The sequence below is a fragment of the Chiroxiphia lanceolata genome, chromosome 2 (genome assembly GCF_009829145.1).
Source record: "Chiroxiphia lanceolata isolate bChiLan1 chromosome 2, bChiLan1.pri, whole genome shotgun sequence".
Classification (NCBI taxonomy): domain Eukaryota; kingdom Metazoa; phylum Chordata; class Aves; order Passeriformes; family Pipridae; genus Chiroxiphia; species Chiroxiphia lanceolata.
In genome coordinates, this window is record NC_045638.1 from 106,522,123 (window position 1) to 106,548,489 (window position 26,367).

General features: G+C 34.8%; 1 protein-coding gene across 1 annotated transcript in view; it reads right to left on the reverse strand.

The window, feature by feature from the left end:
• Window positions 1-26,367, reverse strand: part of NCAM2 (neural cell adhesion molecule 2) — a 270,479-nt gene that overhangs the window by 116,268 nt on the left and 127,844 nt on the right. The window contains exons 2-6 of the mRNA XM_032679671.1: window positions 15,269-15,343; window positions 14,036-14,242; window positions 11,565-11,708; window positions 7,137-7,274; window positions 3,830-3,947 (exon numbers count right to left, since the gene is read on the reverse strand). Of these exons, the coding sequence (XP_032535562.1) occupies window positions 3,830-3,947; window positions 7,137-7,274; window positions 11,565-11,708; window positions 14,036-14,242; window positions 15,269-15,343 (682 nt within the window). The remainder of the gene's footprint in view (window positions 1-3,829; window positions 3,948-7,136; window positions 7,275-11,564; window positions 11,709-14,035; window positions 14,243-15,268; window positions 15,344-26,367) is intronic.

Below are 26,367 nucleotides of genomic sequence, written 5' to 3' on the forward strand. Positions count from 1 at the left end.
AATAACACATTTAAAGCAGATTATTTCTTTTGTAAGATAATTCTAAGTCCTGTCAGTAAAGATCAGGAAATTGATCCAGCTAAACTTCACCGGTGTAATTTATCACCACAATTGTAAACAATCATCATGTTTTCAGCAGGACTATTCTCATGAGTAAAGATTTCCAGTTCATGACTTGTATCTACATTAGGATCTTAATCTTTCAGTCCTGGCTAATTTAATTCCATTAGAGCATTGCTTCTCTGAAGGTTATCTTTACATTAATGCAATATCAGCTTCAATAGAGATATCAGTTAAACAGCAAAAGAATTAGATTCTCTTGGTCCATGAAATATCCACTCTCTGTCTCTATGTATATATATTATATATATATATATATATATTAAATAGAGCAGCAATTAAACCTGGCTGATCTTTCTTCTGGTCTAGGTGTTTCAAAATGACTAATTTTTAAGTGAACTAAAATAGCTTTTGAGAAAAAAAAAGACACATTAGTTCAGATGCATTCATTTTAAATTGACAAAATCTTAAACATCGTCAGCACCTGGAAATGAAAAGGGTCAATGTAAACAGTTCAAGCTTGAACACATTATGCACTGTCTTAAAGAGGTTAAAGCTTAAGACTATTTGTTCATCATCTTGCTTACAATCAACACAGAGGAATATATGTCACTTTAATAGTACTGTCATCTGATTTTAAAAATACAGGCATTTTTCATGCCGTAGCTGAAGCTGACTTGTTAAACTCAGTTCATTGGAAACCAAAAAGGAAACAAAAGAAACATCAAGGGAATCTACTTTTGAATTGACTAAAATATCAGTGGATTGTAAGCAAGGTGAGGCTACTTTTGGATAGATACAAATTCTGCAGTCCTTGCCAGAGAAACTTCAGTAGACCCAATGAGTGAATAATTCATGTGAGAGCCCATTTTAAAAGGCAACACAAGAACACTGAACTGGGTATAAAAAAAGTCCATAATCTTGATGAACCACCTCAATAGACATGGATGCACTTTCTATACCATATAACGAAAATCTTCCAGCAGGATGGAGTACAAATCATTCCCTTTTTATCAGAACTTTTCCTCAGCTTGGTATACATTTGAGTGTTTTGCAATGACACGTCAGGAAATGGCATGATTATTCTCTATGATAATAGTTTTCATCTTTCTGAAGCTATTAGCTACACTTAGCTATTCTGAGAATTCAGAAAACAGACTTCCATTAAATCATTTTATTGCACATGCCCATTTTACAAATGGTTAACCTGAGGCAAATTAAACAAAGTGACTGAACTCACAAAGATAAAAGGTACAGTTGGACATAAAACTGAACATTATTTCCATAACTTGCCCTTAACAAAGATTATAATCCTTCCAAAATCAGCATTAAAGTTTAATCAAGTTAAAGCCATAATTCCACTTCTTTATTAAAATAGAAACTTAAAACTGAGTTTACTATAAACTTACATTCAACATCAAAAAGTAAACTGAACAAGATGAAATTGGGAATAATTGGCCATTGATTCCGATAAACTGATTCAATTAGGTTCTCAATGGATGACAAGCACATTAATATTAGATAAATCAGTTTTGATAGACTTTCCTACCACTGACAATGCTTTTTAGATTTTTCTCAAAATCAAGAAAGATTATGTTGATTTAGTTTTTCTATGCTCAGTCTAATTTCTAAAGAAAAAGAATCTAAAGTCTTATAGAAAGCAAAGGTCTTTAACTTGGCATAATTGTTAGGTAAGACCAAAGACAAGGAAAAGAGATCAGCTGATTCTGATTTCTTTTAACTGGCTATCTATATGTTGGTGAAAAGAAACCTTAAATGTTCAGAACAGAGAATTTAGAAATTTGATGCAGAAATTTAGTACTGTATTACAATTTAGAAACTTTTGTTTCCTCTAGAAAAAAATAATTTATCTGTCTCCGTCTTTTTTCCCTGTTTGCATATCAATAATAATATCCTATCACAGGGATAAGGGGCCTTTCCCACCTACCACTTTAAAAACCTCTCACTTTCAGGAAATATAAAAGCAAGAATATTTTCTACTGACAAGAATTTACAATCTAATAAGACAAAATAAAAAGAGAATGAAAGGGGAAAAAACAAAGCAACAGGGAAGGGAGGCATATAAGCCAATATTCTTAATTCCTGAAATGGAAACAAAACAGAAACCTCCACACTGAATATTCAATACTCAGTCCACAAGCCTGTGAAGCTTTTGTAAAATCTTTTAAAAATATTTAATGAATGGTTGAAAAAACTCAGCGCTTTGAGTGCTGGCAAACTAATAAGCAATCCTTCAGGAGGTTCTGGTAAGTGGACACAGAGGTAAGTGCCTCTCTCTGTAATATTTGTAAAATATTATATATAGATAATATATAAAATTAAAATATATTGTATGTTTTTATATATTATATAATCGTAAACCATATATTTATAAAACATGGGAAAAACCCCACAACAATAAACAGGGATATCCAGAAACTGCAGAAATTCATGCATTCTTTCTTAACAATATATACACTATAATATTGGCTGTCTTATAACAAAGCCACTTAGGATAGCAGATTCCAGGCAACTCTTGAGAGTTTTGTTCAGGTACGAGAGACACTGTAAAAAATTACTTCAAAGACATTAAATAAAAGGAATATTAAACCATAGCTTGAATTCAATACCAGTTCTTTAATTTGGGCTCTACATATTTTGGATATCTTTTTCCTCCTCTTCACTAAATTTTGAATTCTAAGATACATTAATTCCTTAACTTTTCATTCTATTAATTTACATTTCCTGGGATTCAAACTGCACAAGAGAAAAATTCGAATTCACATTTGATATTTGGCTTATTAAGATGAAGGTATCAGTCAAAGGAAGATAACCTTAGTCTAACATTGTTCAAAGGTTCCAAAGAAGATTAAGAATTAATGGAAATTCCTTCTATGCCCATTTTGCAAATGGATTGACCTTTTAATTCACCTGAAATAATATAAGTAGATGCAAATTATTCAGGTCTAAAATAGAAATGTGCACTGGTATGAGGTGTTGAGATATTTTATATCCCAGGACTGATGCACATCTTTGTTCGAACGGAAAGAACACAGAGTGTATAGATATTTAAATTTTTACAAATGTTATATGGTAAGTGTTCCCAAATGACATAGCTGTACTACGCTCATGTCACTGATAAAATCAAAAAACCATACATGAGCTTTAAAAGCAATTCCATTTTCAAAGCATTTTACACTTTTAAAATCACATTAAATTACACTGAAACTTATTCAGTGAAACATTTCCGTGTCCTACAGGTGTCTGAAGCCATATCTCCTCTCAATCTCATTAAAATGGAGAGTTAGGGTTAGAATCTATTTTTACAGATGGGAAAAATGTTATCTTTTTATCAATATTGTTGATTTGTATTGGACATTTATTTATTGCACAAATGCCTATGTTTTTACCTGATACATTCATGTGAAAAGTTGTTGTTACATTTTTCCTGTGTTGTTTTTGGGAAATGGACTCATTTCTTCAGCTTTATCTGTTTCCACTCACACATGAAGAAATCATGACAATATGGTATTTTTGTTACTTTTTATGTTTATTTCACTTTGCTGGTAACCTGAGTGCAATTGAATTTGTGCAAGTTCATTCACTTATTAATGCTTAATCTAGCTTTAGCAGTCACAATAGAAACAGACAGCAAATGCTCCCAAAATTCAGCAGAGAAATTAAGGATACACAGCTTAATGGACTGTGGTGGAAAATCGTGAGGCATAAAAACAATGTGCCCTGATGTGCAGCCCTCAAATGAACTCACCTGTACCAACTGATTTCAGGTGGAGGTGATCCAGTGGCTCTGCAGAACAAAGTTATTGCCTCTCCTCGGTCTGCAGTGGCATTGAAGGATTTCTGTAGCAGAATAATTGCAGGGGGAACTGGAAAAAATCATACATTACATCCTGTTAATGAAAAAGAAAATAATTTATGTGTTTCTGGAGCAATTTAAAGCGCAGGACAGGATCCTTTGCTAATTTGGGAATTTATGGTTACACTTGGGAATCAAGTCACAATATGAAACACTTCTATGAGTATTTCTTTACTTTTCTTAAACACAGGACTTCTAATATTTTCAGGACATCTATAGCAGTTTTTACTATAGAATAAAATAAATAAAGTCTTTTTCAGCAGCTCTGCAATATTCATAGAGAAGATTCTAAGATGACTGTAGTTATACCTAACGTATAAGACAATACATATATAAGACCTAAAACTATGCACTGATGTCAGACAGTGCTTTTAAAAGAGGTGTCCATATGCAGGAGTCTTGATTATGAATATTTAACTTTTTTTGCTGAATTCTTGCATACTTCCTGGGCAGGAGTATCACCAGCTTTCGAAGTGGAAATCTGATAGAACCCAATGGATACAATCTATCCATATTTCTAAAAACTGTAATTGTGTTCTGAGAGTGACAAATGGTTTCTGTTCTTGATGTGTCATTACTAAAGTTATTACTAAAATTGTAACAGTTCCCAGAGAACCTCTACCAGACAGAAAAATTAGCAATAATATTTGAGACAGCACAACTCACAGGCTGCCATTTAATATATCTGTTCATTTGGTAATTTTCACGTCTGTCCAAGGTCTGTTTCCATTGACTAATAAGCAAATATGAAGTGTTCAAGGCCAAGTTGGATGGGACTCTGAGCAAACTGCTCTAGTGGAAGGTGCCTCTGCCATGGCACGAGGATTGGAATTAAATGATCTCTAAGGTCCCTTCCAACCCAAACCATTTCATGATTCTACGAAACATACAAATAAAAACAATCCCAGGAGATTGGAAGGAAGAGGATGTGTGTAAAAGACAGAATGTCACAGAAAGGAAGAGGAAAGGGAAAAGGAGATTAGAGCTTCAGAAAATACAGGTCTCTGCTAGCAAGAACATCCTGTCAGAGTTACTCAGTTATCCCTTTTCCATTTATACTTCATTAGAGAAAAGAAGATGTAACAGAAAACCCCAGTGAATTTGCTTTTGGTTTCCCAATGTACTTCAACAGGTTTTTCTCATCAAACATTGAGAATCAACTTCTGTTGCTTTGCTCCAAATATTTCATCTTTAGTATTCTACTTCAGAAGCCCTTCCAGCTTCTGAACCTTAAATATATCAAATTATCATAAAATCATGTACCAGAATTATCAGTAAATAGTAAGCCTATGTTATACAATTTTCACACTTCTTTACGGTGTGTTTTACTGTTTTTCACAGATCACTTCTCTCCTATCTAAAATTTTCTCTACTCAGCATACAAAAACCATGTGGTGTGCAACAGCAATTCCTCCACCTCCAATAAAAAAGTGTTGCTTAAAAAGTGTTTAATACATTTTAGTTAATTTTAGCCACTTTTCAGTGCATTCTAAGTGAAAATACACTTAGGAACATGAGGAGATGAACCAATTTTTTGCCAGAAGCAGCAGGTTCTTTACTGCTCACAAATAAGAACTACAGGACTGTGACTTGGTTAAGCACATTACTTAAGTGCTTTAATCTTCTAAGAGATACAGCAATGACAATGAAATGGAATTATTTTTCTCATCATTATTACTGGGAAGACATCTGTTTATCTTTGATTCTATTCTTGTATGTATGTCGGATTGAACTAAAATGTGAACAAAAGACCACTACAATTTTCATCTATTTCTGGATATTACTCTAAAAGCTATTTTGGACCAAATTTTATACATCAAATTTTATGTAGGAAGACCCATTTATTACTATAAATGAAGCAGAAAATAGCTCTTAATTGATGCCATTCTACATGAGCAACCATGTCCGAATCACTTGTTTGGCAATTCCTTCTCCTCCCAATATTGAAAATTAGAGTTAAGTGAGTGTTAGAATTCTTGTCTAGAGTCATAATAAATGTATGAAGAACCCAATTTGTGTTTCTAATCCACCAATAAATTATGTAAAGTCAAACCACAGTTTGGAAAGTAGTGTTTTAGATTAAATACAGACTCTCTCAGCTCAAGTGTATATAAATATCAGATAGAAGTGAAAGGTGATCAGAAGGCAGAATCATATCCATGTACATAAATAGCAGCAGAAGAAAATCTCATTCAGCATTTTAAATGCCACTGGATGCACTGTTGGAATTGCAGATAACCAGGAGTGGAGGTAATGCAGCATCAGAATGAGCTAGCCACAACAATCTAAAGAATTCTGCTTCAAAGACTGCTGCTTGACTCCTGGGATTTAGCAATACCTGTGCCAGAACCTGCTCTTTCTGCTGACACTAACTGAGAATTCAACTTAGATAATGACTTCTGTAAACTGAGGTTTGCCAAGAACGACCAGTCAAGGGCAAAGCATTTAAGGTTCAGAATATAAAAGGCATGGTGGAAAAAATTTCATTGCAAAACTGACATTAAAAAGAGGGCATAGATAAAAAATGACCTTTATGAACTGTGTCCTTTCCAGGCAATATATGAAGAGATATTTATCTTTCAACAGGTCAACCCTGAATTTAAGAGAGGTTGAGTAAAATGCCCCATCTTGTCTCAATTAATTAATTTTCCTTCTTAGAGGTTTATTATAAACTTATAAAATGTATAATTCAAATTTTTAGGTAACTCCTTATAAATTTTATTCCTCATAAAAAAATTCAAAAATCTATAAATAAGACTTTTAATCTTAATAAAATATATCTATGACTTTTAAAACAGTTCATAAAGTATGTAAATGCAGTGAGGGTGAATAATTATGAAAAATCAATTGCAGTTTAAATGACAAAACATTGAAAAATACAGAGTGAACAGGACTGCTATAATCTGCTACTCAGGTTTTGCAGTAATTGTTAATGTTCTGTGAATGATTAATAACAACAATCAGGTTTTACATATTTATATTTACTGATACTGTGAAATGCAATGAATTCTATTTACATAGTAGACTAGATTTTTTTTTTCAATATCAAACAATTACATTTATAGGAAAACAATGCTAAACAGATGTAACAATTATATTAACTAGTTTAATCAGTATTTTTTGGAAGCTGATATATGTTAAAATGGGATCTAACAATCAAATAAAGCAACAAGTCAATTCACCAACTTTTATTCCTTACCATTCACGATAACAATTATGTCCCGAAAGTCAATTTCTCCTCTCGCTTCCACTCTTCCTTCACATCTGTATACTCCTTCATCACTTTTATTGATTTTAAGAATTTGGAGATTATTGTTTGCTAATACTGCAAATCGATCTAGAAAGGCAAATAAGAGGATAAGTGGAGTTAGTAAATCAAGACAACATGAGGAACACTAACTTAAATTAGTAATATTCATGTACTTTCTCTGTAAAATATGAATGCTCATTGAGAAAACATTTGTTATTTATAAGTAAAATGTCCACTGAGAAATTAGGGGGTTTTCTCATTGCAAAATGTATTGCCATTTCCTAAATTTCAGTATGGATTTTCCATCCATAAATTCCTACTTAATCATCAAAGGAGTCACCAAATTTAAGTCAAATTTACAATTTATTGCAAAATGAGTGGAATATTCATGAGCACCTACATAGAATATCTAAAAAGATTAAGTGGAAAAAAAATATTCAAAATATAAATTGAGAAATTTATAATAAAATAAACAACAAAATGCTGCTTCTCTCTTTATCTAGATTAGCCAAGTATCTTTGAGCCCATTCTACACCATTAAGTCTAATGATTTTCAGCTTGCTTTCCTCTCTTCCCTCCCCCTGTTCCTTTCCTCAGACACTCTTACTCAAAGATGTATCTCACCACAGTCTAACACTACATAGAAATGGGTACAAAGACGTAATCCAAAAAAAGCACTCTTTTTTCTCCATATGCCAGAATAAACTGAACTTCAGTTGCCTCTTTGAGTAGCTGAAGTTCATTGCAAAAATCAGATTCTGAACTACCATGCACAAACTTTTCTGCACATGCAGCAGCAAAGTTATAATCTGCAAGAGTAAACTGGATGTAAATTTAACTTTTCCTCTCCTTTCTGTCTGGACTAGTGCATTGGGTTTACAGGCTGACGTGTTGGCCCCAGGAAAGAGCACAATATCCACCTTGTAATCCATGTAAGAGCCCCTGTTGCAACATGTTTATCCTGAACAATTGCAGCCCTCTGAAAGGACTCACATTGGAGTGTTTATGGACCGACCACAATCCCCCTTCCCCAATCTCCCTGCTCTCCTTGGAGTCAGCAATGAAAGAGTAAATTTAAGACTGAGAAAAAGCAGAGGGAAGGTGTTGCTTTAATTCTGTCTTTGTGTTTAATTAACCAACTATACTTAACTGGCAATAAATTTATTTTCCCCAATTCAAATCCATTTTGCTTGTGCTGGTAATTCATAAGTGATATCCATCTTTATCTCAACACCAAAGTCGAACCAACCAGCTGCAGTTGTAGCACCTCTGGGATAATGTATTTAAGAAGGGGGAAAGTTACTGTGCAACAGCAAGTACAGCTGAAGAGAGGAGTGAGAAAGTGAGAGGAAGAACCCTGCAGACACCAAGGTCAGTGTAGAAGGAGAGACAGGAGGTGCCCCAGGTACCAGAACAGAGATTAAGACCCAGAAGAAGAGAGGTATGTGGGGAAGATATTCTTTTAAGATTTGCTTTTATTTCTCACTATCATACTCTGATTTGATTGGCAATAAATTAATTTTTTCCCCAAGTCAAGTCTGTTTTCCCATGAGGGCAATTGGTGAGTGATCTTTCACCATCCCTATCTCAACCCATGAGTCTTTTTTTATATTTTCCCTCCCCTGACCAGCTGAAGAGTACTGTCCACGAAAAAAAGCAGCTTTGGTAGGCAGCTGGCATCCAGCCAGGGTCAACCCACCACACCTGTTGAGGAGGGCAAGTGACAGAGTGGCTGGGTGGGTGCCTGGAAGTTGGCCAAGGTCAACATTAATGGAATCTTTTGAGGAAAATTGCTTCCTACAATTCATGTATGTGGGTTTTGAAGAACCTGCATACTTGTTATTCAGCTGCCTTTCTTGTTCTATTTGCTCCAGTGTCATCCTTTCAGCACTGGAGGACAAGATTTACTAGCTTTCAGTTTTAACTAGAAACCAAATGACTTCTGTTTCAGTAGCAAGAATTCTATCATAAAATAAAGAGAGAAATGAAAAAAGAAAATTTAATTATGCTTCACCTGATAGAAGTTTACAGGACATCAATGTCCTCAACACATTTATGCTAATTATGTCTGGTTTATAAACTCATGCTTAAACATTAATGCCATTTCACACACTGCCACCTAGAAATTATATAATCTTTTTCTTTCCTACCCCTACACCATTCCCAGAGAACTGTGCCTCCAAATGTTTTGAAAAGGTGAGATCCAGCCCCTCCTTAAATTAATTGCTAACTTTTTCTTTTTTTTTTTTTTTTACATAAATATTTAATGCCTGAGAAGAACGAGAGGGCTGGAGGTCATATTTATTTCTTTAAAACACTAAAAAAATGAAGGTTCAGGAGGGTTCCTGTTCCTTAGTAAAAAGAAACAAAAACTGTAAGTGTTGGCTGGATAATTTTGCAACTTTCATTGAAGAAAAATATAATGGAAACAACAATAGACATCCCCATGAGTAAACTTGTTATACCACAAGAAAAATATTTTGGGTCTTTTTTCACCAGTAATACTGTCTACATACAGTCAAAATTAATATACATTATATTATAATCAAGCTTAGAAAATGGGAGGTGAATTAAATGTGACTTTCTTTAGAAGTCATTGCTCTCCATGTTTTATCCCTTGGTAGGCTTGTGAAAAAGCAGCTCATGTTGCTGTAATAACAGCACTAAGTACATAATGATAGTATTCTCATTCAGCAGGAATCAATTGTGCATGGGTTGGAAGGGACCTTAAAGATCATCTAGTTCCTATCCTCTTGGGCAGGGACACCTTCCACTAGTCCAGGTTTCTCAGAGCTCCATCCAACCTGGCCTTGAACAAGGGTAGGGTTGGGGCTTCCACAACTTCTCTGGGCAACCTAATGAGATGGTGCACACACACAGTAAAGTTCACTGTCCTGTGGATATCCTGATAAAAATTGTGTCCTTCACTAAACAGATTAGAGTCAGTGGATCTGGACAGTAACTGGGCATTACATTCCTCCATCCCGTCACTATATTGTCTGGACTCAGCCCACTCAGCTTCAAACACCTGATTTAGAAGAACAGCCAGACACGTGACCTCCCCGTTCAGTCATATCAGATGTTAAGTGGTAGCAAGAAGGATTGTCTGTGCCTTTTTAGAGCCTTGTAACCCAAGCTAGAGGTATTTTTGGCTGACAGTTTGTGAATTTTGCTGTGCTGTAGGGTACATACCAGGTTGTGAGCTGAAAATGACGTTCTCCTAAATTGTTAATTCTTGTTTTGTTTTCAGAATTTGTATTTTTCAAAATCTTCCATGTTTCACCTACAATCACTGTTTCAGTATATATATATTTGTATATATATATATATATATATATACATAAATTTCAACCAGTTTTTTTTATGGGTTGAAATTTGTAATTTCTTTTTAGTCTCTGTGTCTAGATGACAAGAGAAATAGGATATACAAAAGTAAGAAAGAACTTTAATCAAAATTTTCTTTTACAATGGAGAGGAAAAAAAGACTAAGTCCAGAAACATCAACCAAGCTTTTTTTTCCCCAAAGAAACTGCTCCACATTTGTTTATTTCATTTCATAAGACACCAAATAAACTTTTAATGTTCATTTTTATATAAAAATAGCAATTATTTTTTTAAAATTATAATAATTTTAAGTGCATACTGCTACCCCGAGTTTTATTACATGCAGAGACAAAGCTTGATGAGAAGGTGGATAAGGTGGTTCACTAAAAATGTTAGTTCCACTTCCAGAAAATGTGGAAAATCTCAATTTCCATAAAGGCATATAGGACTATTGAGATAGCACTGAAAAATTATTCACAGTTTTTGAGGCAGTAAGTCAAAGAAATTCTAAGTGCCTAATTAATTGTCCCTCTAGAGGCTTAGGACTTGTATGTGGGGAACGTGGGGTTTATCTTCACCTGGGCTTTATCAGTCTAGCTTAACTTACCCCCAACACACGCAAACTCTCACAAGAGTGTAAAAAGCCATTCCACCTGGAATTCTCTGAGCAACTATGCAAGTATCCCAAAGTCAGTGCAGTGTGTGGGCAGTGTCACTGCTTTGTGTGCACAGGGAAGCTCATCTGTGTGTGCTTTAAACATATGTTCAACTCCTACGTACCAGGCAGACCAGGAAGAGTTCCTGTGAAGGAGCTCACAGCAACCTTTTGGGCATTTGGACCCTCATGTTACATCTAGACAAAATTCCCAACTGGAAATAAAGACATATGAAGGAAACCATTCTATATTCTCTGTAGACCACAGAACCTGGTTAAATCATACTCAGACTCATGGGCTAGTCAAATCCCCCACTATAATGCGATTAGTCTTCTTTTACAATAATGTTTTAATATTAATTGGAATGTATAACTGAAAGAGTTACCAAAATACTAACTGTCAGCAATAGTTGTGACTTCCTCATTCCGATACAACCAGCTGACAATGGGAGCAGGTGAACTGGTAACACGGCAAACAACTTCTGCATCTTCTCCCTGCCTGAACTCCTGTGGAGACACTATGTCTCGAAAAGTGAGCTTTTCTGAAAAGGAAAAATAAAAAAAAAGGAGAATACAGTAAGTGTCTTGCAGTTCACTCAGCATTAAAATTACATGTGACATCAAATCAGATAAATGTGACTATTACGCCTTCTCACTGTGATAAAAAAGAATTATTTCCATAATATATTTTTCCTAGATAAGACTCAAATGGTTCTAGACACATCATTTCCACTGTCTGTAAAAGTGACTTTACAAACGTATTTTATTATGCAACATAAACCGTTCGTGTTTTATAAATATATTTTCATTGTTTTCAATGTTCCAGAGCCCAGTTTTGAAACTCTGGGTCTTAGAAGTTTATATATTCATGTTAATAGTCTATTTACTCTCTTTTGTGTTTTATCCCTCATTATTTTATTACTTAATTAAAACTTCATGTTTTTATTCTATCGAAACTTTCATCAAAACTACTAAAATTTGGAAAACTACCTAAAAAAGTAGAATTTTAGCTTCACTAACTGAGAAAAACATCAGCTGAGTAAAACAGAAAACCTCAAAAGTCATTTAGAAATAACACGGAAAAACAACATTATTCAGTTATATGAAATTGTAGCATTATTTTTAAGAACTAACAAGAATTTTTTAATTTTTCCAACCCCAAATAACCAAACAATATTCAATTGTATTAGTGGGTTGAATAAATTCAGCATTATTAGAATTTAGTGTTGAAAGTCCAAGATGGTATTAATCGATGATCTCATATGAGATCTAGCACAGAAACCAACTGCCTAACAAAAAAAAAATTCTGTAAGAGTTTCTTGCACACAAAATAAACAAACCAACCTATGCTGTCTGAGAGCAAAGATGGCCAGTTATCTTTCAGAGGACACTTTGGAGAACATAAAGCAGAGATGCCACTTCACCTCCATTTTTCTGTATTGATACAGGCTCAAATAATCCACACAGTTCCCACAGCAGATGGACACACTTTTGTTACATACAGCTCTTATATAGCTTTGCATGAAGTGTTTGAAGTATTTTACCATATGTAAGACAGGAAAAAACCTCTCATAGACATCAGTGAGTCCTGAGCCAGGCTCTAAGACAACCAACAGGTAGTGAGTGAGTCTATCCTGCTTTTTTCTTACCATACATAACAAATATGAATAAAGATACTTTTATATGTGAGTTCCCACAAACCTTGATATTTTTGTGGGGTTTTTCAGGTTCATGTGGCCTCAGAATTATTAAAATTACCACATGCAAACACTTCAAAAGACTTTCACCTTGCTCAGCAGTCTGTTAATGGAGTAACTGGCAGTTTTATGCATACAAATGAATTCCACAAAACTTGAAATCCTTTGAACTGCCAGCTTTCAAGCCATCACATAATCACTTGTAACTGCTATCACCCTTTACATGGTTCTTTTATCAAAACATTTTTTTAATTATATGTCTTTTGTTATGTGAGTTATCTGTAGCCCTCAGAAGTAGAGCTTTACCATTCTAGTCTGTATTTTCTGTCTCATAGTAATGCCTAAGCATTTAAAAAACTGTTCTCTAATCAAATTAGAGACTAACTCAGCTGAGAGGCTGCTGGCATATGGCCCATCCTTTCACCGACAAACACCTTGCCTTACATATTCACTGTGTTTGTTTAATGTACTGCTTCTAGGCATCTTTAATTGATCTGAAGAATATAGAACAATGTAAAGTTATTCAACTACAGTGAGAATAAATCTCTCAGAGAATCTCTTATCACAATAGAATGTATTTATTTTTCAAATATACTCTTCAATTAGTTGCTTGCAATTGAAATGCATTTTGGTTACTTATCACCCCAAGCTTGTCAATGCTTTATGTCAAAATTCCATTATAAGGCCAAGAATATCAAAAGACTGACATAAGAATAACTAATTCAGCAAAAACTCCACTTTTTAAATGTCACATATTGCACTTCCTGCAATAATAACTTTTATTTATATAATAATAAAAATTTATTTATGTACATATTTGCAATATATTGTAGATATATTTTTAATGAGAATGACATTGATCTGGCTTGTTTCTCATATTTGAGGGGCATAGCATACAGTGCACTCACTTCTTTGAGGGGCATAGCATACAGTGCACCCTCCTAAGATGACATTCTAAAATACAAGGGAAAAGTGATCTACAATATTACTAAGTGACCACCCATTTAATTTGAGTCTTTGTCATAATATCCACTAACTAAACTGTAGGAGAAGCAATTATGTGGAAGAAAAAGACCAGAGCTTGGGAAGACATTTTGATAGGCTTTCCTTTCTCTATACTAGTGCCTTTTAAAACATAGTCTTTCATTTGTTAATGGTAGTATTTTACTTACGATAAATTTCCAAAACTACAGTAGCTTCTTGAGTTTGTCCTTTATTATCTGTTGCTTGACACCGATATATCCCAGCATCTTCTATGTTTGCATTGTAAATGGTCAGACGTGATCGAACTCCTTCTTTCTGAACAACCACTCTCTGACTAGAAACAATCTTCTCTCCTTGGGGATTGTACCAATCTATGCTGTCAGGTTCACCAATGGCTGCAAATGAAACCAAAAAACAACCCAAATTTAGCACTTCAGGAGGATGTTACGCAGTGCACAAATTTATCCAATGCGTAGTCTACGCAGTGTCAGGAATTTATGCAAAATTCAGGAAGAATTTCTTCATGGAAAGGGTTGTCAAGCACTGGAATGGGCTGCCCAGGGAGATGGTGGAACCACCATACCCGGAGGTGTTCAAGGGAAAGCTTGATGTGGTACTTAGTGCCATGGTCTAGTTGACCTGGTGGGGATCGGCCAAAGGTTGGACTCCATGATCTTGGAGGTCTTTTCCAACCTAAACGATTCTGTGATTCTATAGTGTCAGCTAACTGCTAACCTGTGAGAGTTGCCAAACTGTCAGTAGAAAGACAAGCAAGACAAAACCACAGGCAGATGTACGATTGTTGAGAGAGGATAAATAGCAGCTCAATAATTCAAGAGGGGTAAAAAGCCCACAGACAGGTATAAAGTCCTAAAAGGAAGACACAGGCTGTTCAGCAGTCACTGGATCAACGGGTCAAGTCATCAGGAAGTTGCACTGTCAGCGTAGTCAGGCCATGTGTCACCATCAGTGGAAGATGCCAACTCAGAAACATCAAGGATCAGTATCAGGCAGCTGCAAATGCAAACTCTTCTCCTGACTGATAACTGCCTCACCAGAAAAACTCTTTGGTTCTCTCATTAGGCTGGAGAGGATGCTAAGGCTTAAGCAGGTAGCTTATTTAATTCCTTAATTTAGACAAGTAAAAATATTTTAACTAAAAAAGCATCCTAACAGATATAAACAACCTTTACTGATACAAATTATTCAAACTGAGTGATTCAGAGTGTGAAATGAAGAGATTCCAGACCAGAAATGTGAAGCCAGTGAAGAGCTAATATTTATCATGATTCTTACAAGTCAATATGAATATACAACATTATGCTCATTTAATATTATGAATCAATTAATTCAGTTTTACATATATAGGAAGTTCAAAAATTAACAAAAATTACATATCTATAAGTAAAATGAAGACATACCTGTGCACGTGAAGAATTTGGATTCACCCACACTGAGCTCAACTTTGCTAAGTGAAATTGTAACTTGAAGTAAAGCTGAAAAATATAAAGTAGGTTGTTAATACATTTGTATATTTGTCAGTTTAATTTTTTTATTGTCAGGTCTTGTATTTTTTTCATTCTATACACAGAACCTGCTCAACAACTCTGAAGTTTCAGCTAAACATTGTTATGCTTTGAACTAAAATACATATAGAGCTAGAGAAAACAATCAAAATAAAATGTTACATGAAAGATAACAACCTCATATCTCAAACCTGATGACAAAATTAAAGGGGGAAAGAAAAAAGAAAGAAAAAGGTATAGCAATATACATAAACCCAGAAATTCTATGAGAATAAGGCGACTTGGAACACTCAGCATAGACTGAAAAAGGGTAAATCATGCCTGACTTTTAGGATAAAATTATTAGTTTTGTGCATGAGAGAAGAATACTGGGTGGCAATTACTTTGACTTTATCAAGGCTTTTGACACTACCTCCCACAATCTTCTCATATTCAACTGCATTGGGTATAAATAGCAAGGTTTTGGTAGCGGGGGCTGGTTGCAGGGGTGACTTCTGTGGGAGGGAAGCCAGAGGTTGTGCTGTGCAAATACAGCCAGTTCTAGCTAGCTCCACAATGCACCCACTGCAGGACACTACTGAGAGAGTTAGAGGAGTTTGTAGCATCTCCTAGAACACAGCCTGAGGAACAAGGCCAAAGCAATAGGAGGTGCCCCATGGCACAGTTGGTAACAGCCCTGATGGGACGGTGGAGATGCGAGAACAAATACATCCCCAAAAGGACTGTAGTCTGTGGATAACCCACAACAGAACCAAGGAAACGAGTCAGGCAGAAGGAACAGTGGAAGAAAAGAGTTAAAAAAGAAGGAATGGCAGAAAGAAACCACTATGTCCTCACCCTGACCTCCTGCATTACCCATCATCTCACTGGAGGGACTGAGTGTAACCTGCATGGGTGGTGATAATGAGAGGAGTGAAGACTAGGAATGGAAAGGAGAGGTATCTGGAGCACAGGAAAGAATCAAAAATGTGTTTTCCCTAAGTGTTTAACTATTTGTCATCCTTGTTTTCAAATACTCAGGTAATTAAATGTTCATAGGTTGATAAATACATTTTATTTCCCCAGCTAGAGTCTGTTATGCCCCAAACAGTGATTTGACAATGATTCTTCTGTCTTTGCCTTGACCCATCAGTTTTCTCAGTCTCAGTTTTCCTAATCTCATCCCTGTCTTGCTGATGTTAAAAGGACTGAGCAAGGCACTGTGGGGGATCTTGGCCTAACCCACCACACCAATCTGTTTTGTCTGACCCTGCTTTGAGCAGGAGATTGGACTAGAGACCTTCTTCAATCCCTTCCACCTTGAAATATCTTTTGCTCCCATGATCCTGGGAATAACCTACACAACACAAGACAGTATTATTGGTGAGGGGGTTAATTATGCAAAATAACTGCGTACTCTTCAGTAATCACATTTCCAGCATCATCATCATTCTAAGAAGCTGTTTCTCTTTAACATCCATTATCTTAAAAAAATTGAACAATAAATGTTCATAAACCAACAGCAGATAAAATCAATCACGTTAATTTGAAGCTCTAATCAAGGCAGAAATCAAACAGGCAAAAAATGGACTCATTTTTTTTTAAAGACTTTTCATTTAGGATTTTACATACTAGAGAACTGGGATGTATCTGAAGGTTAAGAAAAAATATTGGTCTGAAAATCTGGATTTTCAGTCTTGAAATATAGTAACTATCGTCTATTCTTTGTATGTGGAAATATTTTACTTTTGGAAAACTGCAACACAAGATATAGTTTATACTGAATGTCATAATCACACCAAGATTTCTTCTGTATAATTGGCATGAAAGTCCAGCAGGACAAACACCTATAGAGATGAGGAGTATTATGTTCCAAACTAAATTTTTTCTCTCACAAATTTCACCCATGAATAAGAACCTGCTAAACCCCTCAATTATTCAGTTCTGCTGACAGTAAAAATTTAAGAAAAGATGAGCACAGAAAAAACCATTAATCTCTATTGATATTACTCAGATAATGTGCCAACTAATACAATTAAAAGAGAAGTGTAATGAAATAGATTTTCTATTAACTTTCACGTAATCAACCTGGATAAGCAAGAATTAGACAAGACTTGAATTTTTTCTTCAACAGTAGTAGCAAAAAGTACATCAAAAAATGGCAGAGAAAACTGCAGATTACTTCATTATCAGCCTGCCAACCTAAATTTAACAAAATTCATTATTTTCTAATAAAATAAAATAAATTAAAAATCAAATACATGTACGGTAAATAACATTTTTCACGAGATGTCCTGAACTGTGATCAGGGACTTGTACCATTCTCCACACAACAACAAGGAGCACGGTGAAAGCTCCTTTAGGACACACAGAGCACTGACAGAGAAAGAGTCCGTGCTCATTCTCCTCTATGGTCTTTACACCCATGGTATCAGAAGCAAAAGACAAACCTACATGTAGGAAAGGAACTGAGTTTCACACAAAGTTTTCTTTTATGTTGTAATAAGCAACAAAGAGTAATAAATCATCCAGGAGGCTATTCCAAGCCTTATTTCTTTGTTTACTCGTCAGGTAAAGCTTCACTATAACCTCAGGACATACAACTGCTGGTTGGAAACCAAGGTACTAATAAACACAGAGGTTGGGGAATTTCAAGCACTCAGACATCACAGACTCACTTTTTAGGTCCTATGCCACCATTTCTCTGGTACTATATTTTTTTTTTATGGAGTTAGGAATCTTGTGCAGTTGTTTCAGAAATATATACATCAGCATTTCAGCAGTATTGCTTCAAGGACAATTGCACTGCTTAATTCCAATAACTGTAATAACTGATGTCAAACTATGTAAATGTAGTAGATTAAGTAATGAATGTCAAGTAGAATGTAAGGAACAGGATGAGAGGTGAAAAAGCAAGAGAATATTTTTCCTTCATCAATTAAACACATATCTGAAACTCTCACAGAGTTTTGGCAAAGGGCTCAAATCCAATTAAATTTCTTAGCATAAATGTAACTCTAAACCCTATGGAGACATGCTGGCTACATCTCTGAAACCAAAAGGAAGTCTTCTTTCCTACATATGGTACTTTAATATTTACAAAACAGAAAAATATAAAACCATCTGTCCCATTTTCCCAACTTCATAACTTTCCTAGCTCTACTTCATGTAAATAGTAAAATATTGTTTCATGCATCCTAGAAAGAAATATTGTCCAAGTTATTAATCTAGCAATCTTTGCTTATTAGTAGTGAGGCAAATAGTCAAGTATGAAGCTAGGAGGAGGGGTTCACTTGTCACATACTGAAGGTAAAATATTGTAAAGAGACAACACACAGTCAGGAAATTCCACATTACTTCCAAATCTGTTTCAAGAACTACAGAGATGCATGAAGTTATTATAAGCTCTGATGAAGGTGGCAGTGATGCACTCACAACTCAAGTTACTGCTGTGCTTCAACAGCTAATGGACTAATATAAAAGGGAGTTGTTTGTAACAAACTGGTTTGATGGTCTTTGAATACGCAGGCAAATCAGGCCAGTGAAGATGCCCCAGAAATTCAGTTGAGCTGGTATCTAAGCCAAGCCCAAAAGTAAATAGTATTTTCTTCATGGATCTGACAAAATACTGCCTCTTCCCATTTTTCCAAGGATATCACCTAACTACTTATTCTGAAAAAAAATATTAAAAAAGGCAACATGTAAAAGAGCTCTTCAAGTAGAAGACTGGTGAGTGTAATCCTATTGTATAGCAGCTGTTCTGGGAAAAAGTGAAGTCAGTCAGGACTTCAGTCAGTCCCAATTTTATACCAAAATAAAAGAGCACTATTAGCACTAGGTGATACAACCAATCCCGTCCCTTTTGACCACAGTCATTATAAAAGAATTATTATCAGTTGTAATGCACTAAGAGGATTCTGCTGAATTATTCCTTAATGGCTTTAAAAATCACTTATGAAGATAAGAAAGAACAGTAATGAGAGGTTCATTTGTCCTATTAAATATGGAGACAGATGACTGCATTCATGAGGACTAATATTTAGTAGCCTAATTGATTTCAGTCCCATTAGCACTAGTATCCTTCACGTTTTAGAACAAACATCACACCCTGCCGTAGCTGCTCACACACCTGATGCAAGAAAAGTGAGGTGTCATCAGTGAGAGCTTACAAAAATTGTAACAAGTGACTTGCATTTGTACTTCTACTGTCCCTTAGCAATATGTTAAAACGAGTTCAAAGTGTATACTATACAAATGTACTTTTAAACATATCTGTAAGATACATAAGGTACTAAAAAGGAAAAGGAGACAATATTTAAATAAGATCTGAAAAATATTGGGTAAACCTCTGTTTCAACTAATAACTCCATCCAGTGTCTTCCTGATATAACCCCACCTCTAACACTCAAAAAAACCCAAAAAGCTTCCTTTTTGTCTGTATTGGAAAGATACCAGTATCAAAACTTACCGTATTCTGCCCCAGTTTGCACAATGCAAGTTTGGTACAATACAGTTGAACAGTTTTTGTGCTACATCGATAGACCTGAGTGCATTTTGGAATTTACTTCTGAGCAGTCAGACATCACTCTGCTATAGAGGGGTCTTTCTAAATCTGTTGGAACGCAAACTCACTGAAGGGGAGAGGGCAACGGGAAGGCAGCAAAGAGAAAAGTACACAGCTACGAAGAACAAACAAGGCATGTCATGGGATCAACACAGAACTAAGGAAAGGGGTGATAGCTACAGAAGGCAGTTTGGATGGCCTTGGCATTGACTTCTAAGAAAAACAAGGAGACTGCAAGATAGGACTGTCTTCTTTCTGAAGGTCCTAATTCTGTTTAGCATAAGTTCTCTGACAATAGTTATACCCTCAGCTATTGGAATTCTTTGACCTCCTGTAATTAGCAAACTTACCTGGGTAATGTGGTTTTGCTTTCAGTAAATGATTAAACTAGTATTTAATGTATAATATGCTTAGAAAACAAGGCTTCATTATCCTTGAGCATAAAGAAATTAGTATGTTTTAAATAGGTATCAAATTCAATCCCAGAACAACCATTCACCCAGTTAATCTTTTTACCCTTTATTATGCAGGCTTCTGAGAACATTCTGTTTCAGTGCACTGATTCCTAGATACAAGTGAATGGTCTTCAAATGAAAATTACACTAGCGTAATCCTTGCAGAAATGCATTCTCTCTTAAATTCCTATTAACTTCTTTTTTAAATAGACTTGGAAACAAAAAAAAGTTTTGTTGGTTTGGGGGCTTTTTTTTTTTAATAGTATGTTTTAAATCTCTTTGGACTCTTAAGCTGAAATAACGAAACATAAATTATTAAATATACAGTGAACTTCTTAAGTATCAGACAGTTAAAGGGTACTTTATTTTAGGGCAAGTACTTTTTCAAGTTCTTTTTAAAAACCTCAGTATGTTAAATTGTTTCAAGTACTAATTCAGCAAAATCAGAAATACAAAAGAAAAAAAAACCACTATACAAGCCATAAAGTTACATTTCTGTTAGCAAAAGTATGCTCTGAGCTGTTTCCATGAGCAGTCAAACAGGAATGGTACACCTCTGCCCTGAAGAATTCCTTTAAAACAACAGTACAAAATAGAGCTGAATTAAAGTCTGTTAAGCTGTTTGCACCTGAGAGATGGAATGACCTACTGGAAACCACATTTGGAAATATCTTAAGTCCCCTAAGGTATTTTTTTTTTCACATAAACAAAAAAGATTCCAACACTATGGACCTTTGAAGAGGGAATGGCACATGGTCAGATGTTACACAAGAGATGATCTTTAAAGCTAATGACATAGCTACTAAAATTATCATCATTAACAGAAAACCCACAATGAAATGATAGAAACAAAATAGGATTTTACCACATATTGTAACATCCCTCTTATATCCAAATGAACTCTCTATGGAGAAGAAATCCTATCATCATTCATATATCCAATGAAGAGGAGATGATCTTCTTGTTGAGTTTGTAAGGGTTGTGAAACTTGTCATGTTTAAAACCACTAATACATTTGTAATCCTTTGGGAAGAAAAAGAATGCTAACAAATATTTTTTTTCTTGTATATGTGGGAACCTACAGTGAAAATTTAATCCAAACAGGCTATTCAAATGCAATTAATTCAATGTTCTATCATTTAAATGTACTTTTAGATTTTTTTCCCCATTTTTTCTAGCAGTTTAATAAACTACATAAAGTTTCCTATTTAGATGGGATTCTAATATCCTGTAAGCACTGCAACCTTTTGTTTTTTCCTATGAGAAAGATATATTAATGGCCTAATGATAGCCTGTCTTCCATTCAATGGCCTTGAATGCTTGTCTGCAATTTGTTTTGCAGAAATATCTGAAAGACAAACTGCATCTGAAAAGCCAATAAACAAAAACCTAAATTTGAAAGAGTTTGGTTATTTTTCAACTTCACAGTGGTTTGACTACTACTAAATCATAAAGTGTCACTTCTCCAGGGTATGACAGTTCTGAGAGATGTTGTTTACATTTATAATTGCTTGACAGAAAGTTTTACAATAAATTAAGCAGTACAGTATAACCAAACTTTCTATTCCATTAAATTGCCCTTAATTTGGATTTGTCAGTAGAAAATACAGTTTTGATATAAAGTTCTAAGGTTTTATTTGAATTATTATGGATTCTTTGTTAAATTTCTGTCCTATAGAATACAGAGTGGTTTATTTTTGGGTAGACAAAACAGTCTTTGTGTCATCATGAATTTGTTTCCTACATCTGTTGAAGTGTCATTTTCCCTGATGAAAAGAGCTAAAGTCACATAAAGTTCAAACTCCATTCTGGGGCATAACAGATGTTATATAGGGGTGAAATGCACAGCACAATCCACTGCTGTGCAACAGTGGCCCAAATACTGAAGAAGAGTCAGAAAATCCTCTGTTAAATATTCTTTTCTATGACGCAGCAGAAACAGTAAAATAGATAAGCTATTAATATCTGAGCAGAAACGGCAAACAAGTATAAGCCAGTCTGCTTGTTACAATTACAGTTCAAAAGACTTAACTCAAACACAAGTTACTCATTACTGTCCCCTCAAAAGTCAAGCAAACTATAGTTTAGAAATAAACGTATAAATACTGTGAGTTTTATTGAGATTTTCAGGTAGGTTGATACTGGGAGCTCCGTTCTCTCAAAATGTAAGAGATGCAATATGGATAAATATTTATATGCAAATTTACAGACCCGAGCATATTCAGATACTTTAAAGAATACCTAAAGAATATTTAATGAATATTTATTATTCCTAGTCATGGCTTAAAAGTTTACTCAAAAAAAACCCAAAACAACAAAACAAGATTAAAAGGTAATCTAATTAAAAAAAAATAAATAAAAAACATGAGAATATTCACTTAAAATCTGGTTTTGGCAAGAAATATTTGCTGTAAGTGAAAGGCATTATGAACTTTGGAGGACTTTAGCTATAAAATACCAGGCATGACATGATGCAGATATTTAATTCTATTTAAGTTATTCTAGCTAAATTCAGTAAAGCTTCTTATTACGTATGGGAAGAACAGTTTAAAATTCACTGATTAACAGAATATTAATCTATTTTAACTGCAGAGAAACATCCTGGGGAACCTTTGTCATACATCGACCTCATACATATATAACTGCATAGATATATGGGGAAAAATAACATCGAATAATATGATTATACTTATCAAAGCTTAACACCTTAAAAAAGTCTCCTCAATCAGAATTTTTTTGGGTTTTGGCAGTATTAAACAGAAAGAAAAAGTACTTCATGAGGCTATGAATTTTAAGGAACATGCTTCCCAAACTGAAAATTACTAAATCAGGGAATTCTTATTTTCACAATATCTCCTATACACAGAATCTTTTCAAAATACCTCAACAAACACAAATTTGAAAAATGAAGACCTTAATCTTCAATGTAGTGGTTTTCCAATAACAATAACCTGGAATGACAGATGTAGAATAAGTAGGAGGCTGGACATGTTCTTGGTGGGCAGGGTTAATTTTTTTTAATGTTAATCTATTTTCCTAAGTAACAAGTGATAGGGCAAGAGGAAATGGCCTCAGGTTGTGCCAGGGGAGGTTTTGATTAAATATTAGCAAAAATTTCTTCACTGAAAGGCCTGTCAAGCATTGAAACAGGCTGCCCAGGGAAGTGGTGGAATCACCATCCTTGGAGAGATTTAAAAGATGTGGAGAGTAAGGACATGGTTAATGCTGGGCCTGTCAGTGCTGGGTTAATGGTTGCACTCAATGATCTTAAAGGCCTTTTCCAACATAAATGGTTTCACGGTGCTTTGTTTTGTTTTTAATCTAATCTAAAATAAATTTAACATCATTTGCAAAATGCTTGAAATCAAACAGAGTGATACAAGCTGACGGTGGTGCCCAGTGACAAGTGGTAATGTGCACTAACTCAGATACAGAAAATTCTGTTTAAACATAGAAAAACACTTTGTCCACTGTCTTTTATTATAGAACAGTAAATCAGGCACGATACAGAGACAAAAAAATACTTAAGGATGACATTTATCCAGAACTGTAAGCTTTAAGTTAAAGTCACAAACATTAAACACATTTTTGAAAAGGAGCACTCATGCTACAAAAGTGTCTCATGTTCCCTCATTACATTTCATTTTGGTTTAACTGAGGTAAAAAATTTTTAAAACTGCATTTCTTCGTTGTTACTGGGTAATCAGCACAAGTTTGATAACATGCCAAGGCAATAGTTGAACATGGACACCTAATTAAAAGGTATATATATGCTGCTTACAAAGCAGCAGCAGAAAACATGATACAGGGAACGGGAGTCTGGGGAAAAAAAACCCAACAAACCCCAACAACAAAAAAAACCCAACCAAAAAAATGCCAAGCTAAATCACTGCCAAAATTCCTCCTTCAAAATCAGCTAATAGGCCAAGTGATCCTTCAAAGTGCAGCGGAATATTGGATGGAGCCAGCATTCATCTAAACTACTTGGCCCGTATACTATAAATCCAAACAAGATGTTTCTCAAACGTCAGGCCAAAAATTGTATGAAAAACTTCTGTTGAATGTCAAACACATTAACCATTCAGATGGCCATAGAACTAATTCAACAGAACTAATCTAATAAAAAGAGAAAACTTAAAAAAACCTGGAATTATCTTTCTGTATCCATAGACACAGCATTGGAAAGGTTCTTCTGAATCTGGCAGACACTGAAAAATAATTCCAAAATTCTACTCTAAGTCCTGGACATTTCAAGACGTCAGTGAATCAGTGTTCTTTAAGATCCTAGTGAGTGGTATTGTAAAGAGTGGATTCCTCCAGGCCTCATAGGAGGCAAGAGTTTGCCAAGTCTTAAACAATATACAACCCTTTCTCACAAAAATGTCTGCTTCAAGCGCATTCTACAAAGGAGACATGTAATAATTGTTTCCAGTGATGTATATATAGAGAGATTTATCTAAATTAAAGCCAGTGTAGTTGCTTAAAGATAATAATCTAATAAAGACAAGGCAAGAAATTAGATCATGTAATTATGGAACCAATGTATCCTCACTGATTTAAAAATGAGAACTTTACAATGAAAGGTGCAATGAATTTCTTTTCCTCAATTCTCACCAGAAAAACACTGAAATTAGCCTTAGAGTTCAAAAATTATTAGTGGAGATTAACAAAAAAATAGATGGTGAGATATAGTAACCATTGCAATGGCCTAGCAAATGTTGCTAAAAATACAGTAGTCTCTATGAAAGGCACCTGCAGGCAACAAATAAGTTAGAGCAGAACAATATGTAAACTAAAGGCAGCAACAGAAAGAGCAGTATTTCGTTCAACACATCTTGAATGAAATACACCCACTAATCAATGTCTCTGTAGCTAAAAAGAGAGGATTTTAACCTTGATTGCAAGAACCTCCAAACAAAAAACTGCATTGGCTTTCCTCGCAGATTTGTCTTTTATTCTTGTAAAAAAGATGACACATGCAAAAATTATTTGTTTCAGAGAAAGGACTTATCTAGTAAAAATGTTTTGTGCCTCAAGAATTCATTACAGTCTCCGTCGGGAGTTTTCTTTAACACAAGTGTAAGCAGTTCATTCCATTTCTCAGAAGTGCATAATGAAATCAGAGCATCAACTTTAACTACACAAAACCCAACATTTTTAATTGTAAGAGTTGACAAAGGGATTGTGGAAACATGACCCAAGGATGTCTGTTTGACATCTGAAGAAAATGAATTAATGGCTCAAAGAGATATGAATTGTCTCATTCACAGTCTGCTGCCCTGTTGAGGACAGATGTCATAAGGGCACAGAGAATGGCTAGAGGTACTTCTTGATGCCAGACATGTACATCATGGTAGTGTCTAAATTCAGATTTAAGAACTTTCAGTCCTTTTCTTGGCACTAGTCTGTTTGTCTGCACGCTCCTTATAAAAGGTAGGTGTTTCCTGAGACATTCAAATTGGCTGGAATATGAATTTATGGACTCGTCATTTCATTCAGTACAGTTTAGCTTGGGCAATGGTTTTTATTTTCTCTTCCTTCCATCAAGTCCTTAAAAAACTTGAACCCACATTGGATATGCAAGAGTCCACAATCCAGTACTCAAGTTTTCCATTATTAATTATCCAAGACTAAAAAATATTATCAAATGGGAGTGATCCTAAGAAAAGAAATAGTATCTGCATCAGTCACTAAGCTTCTTTAAGAAACCTGTGTTTAGAAGGAAAGATATTGGAAGCACAGAATGGAAAATTAGCCATTTGGATACATGCTTTCTCTACTTCCTTTAGTTTCCTTACTTTCTGCTTGAGGAATTTACAAGTAAAGTAATTTTAAAAATGATAGTGTGTAACTTACAGATTACTTAGACAATCTTATTCGGAAACATCTTGAACTATAATTATTTGTACAAATATATTTTATCTTTCATCAAAACCTTTCAAAAGTATTACTATATTTCAATGGCACCCAAATCCAGAATTACTGTTGCATGCATT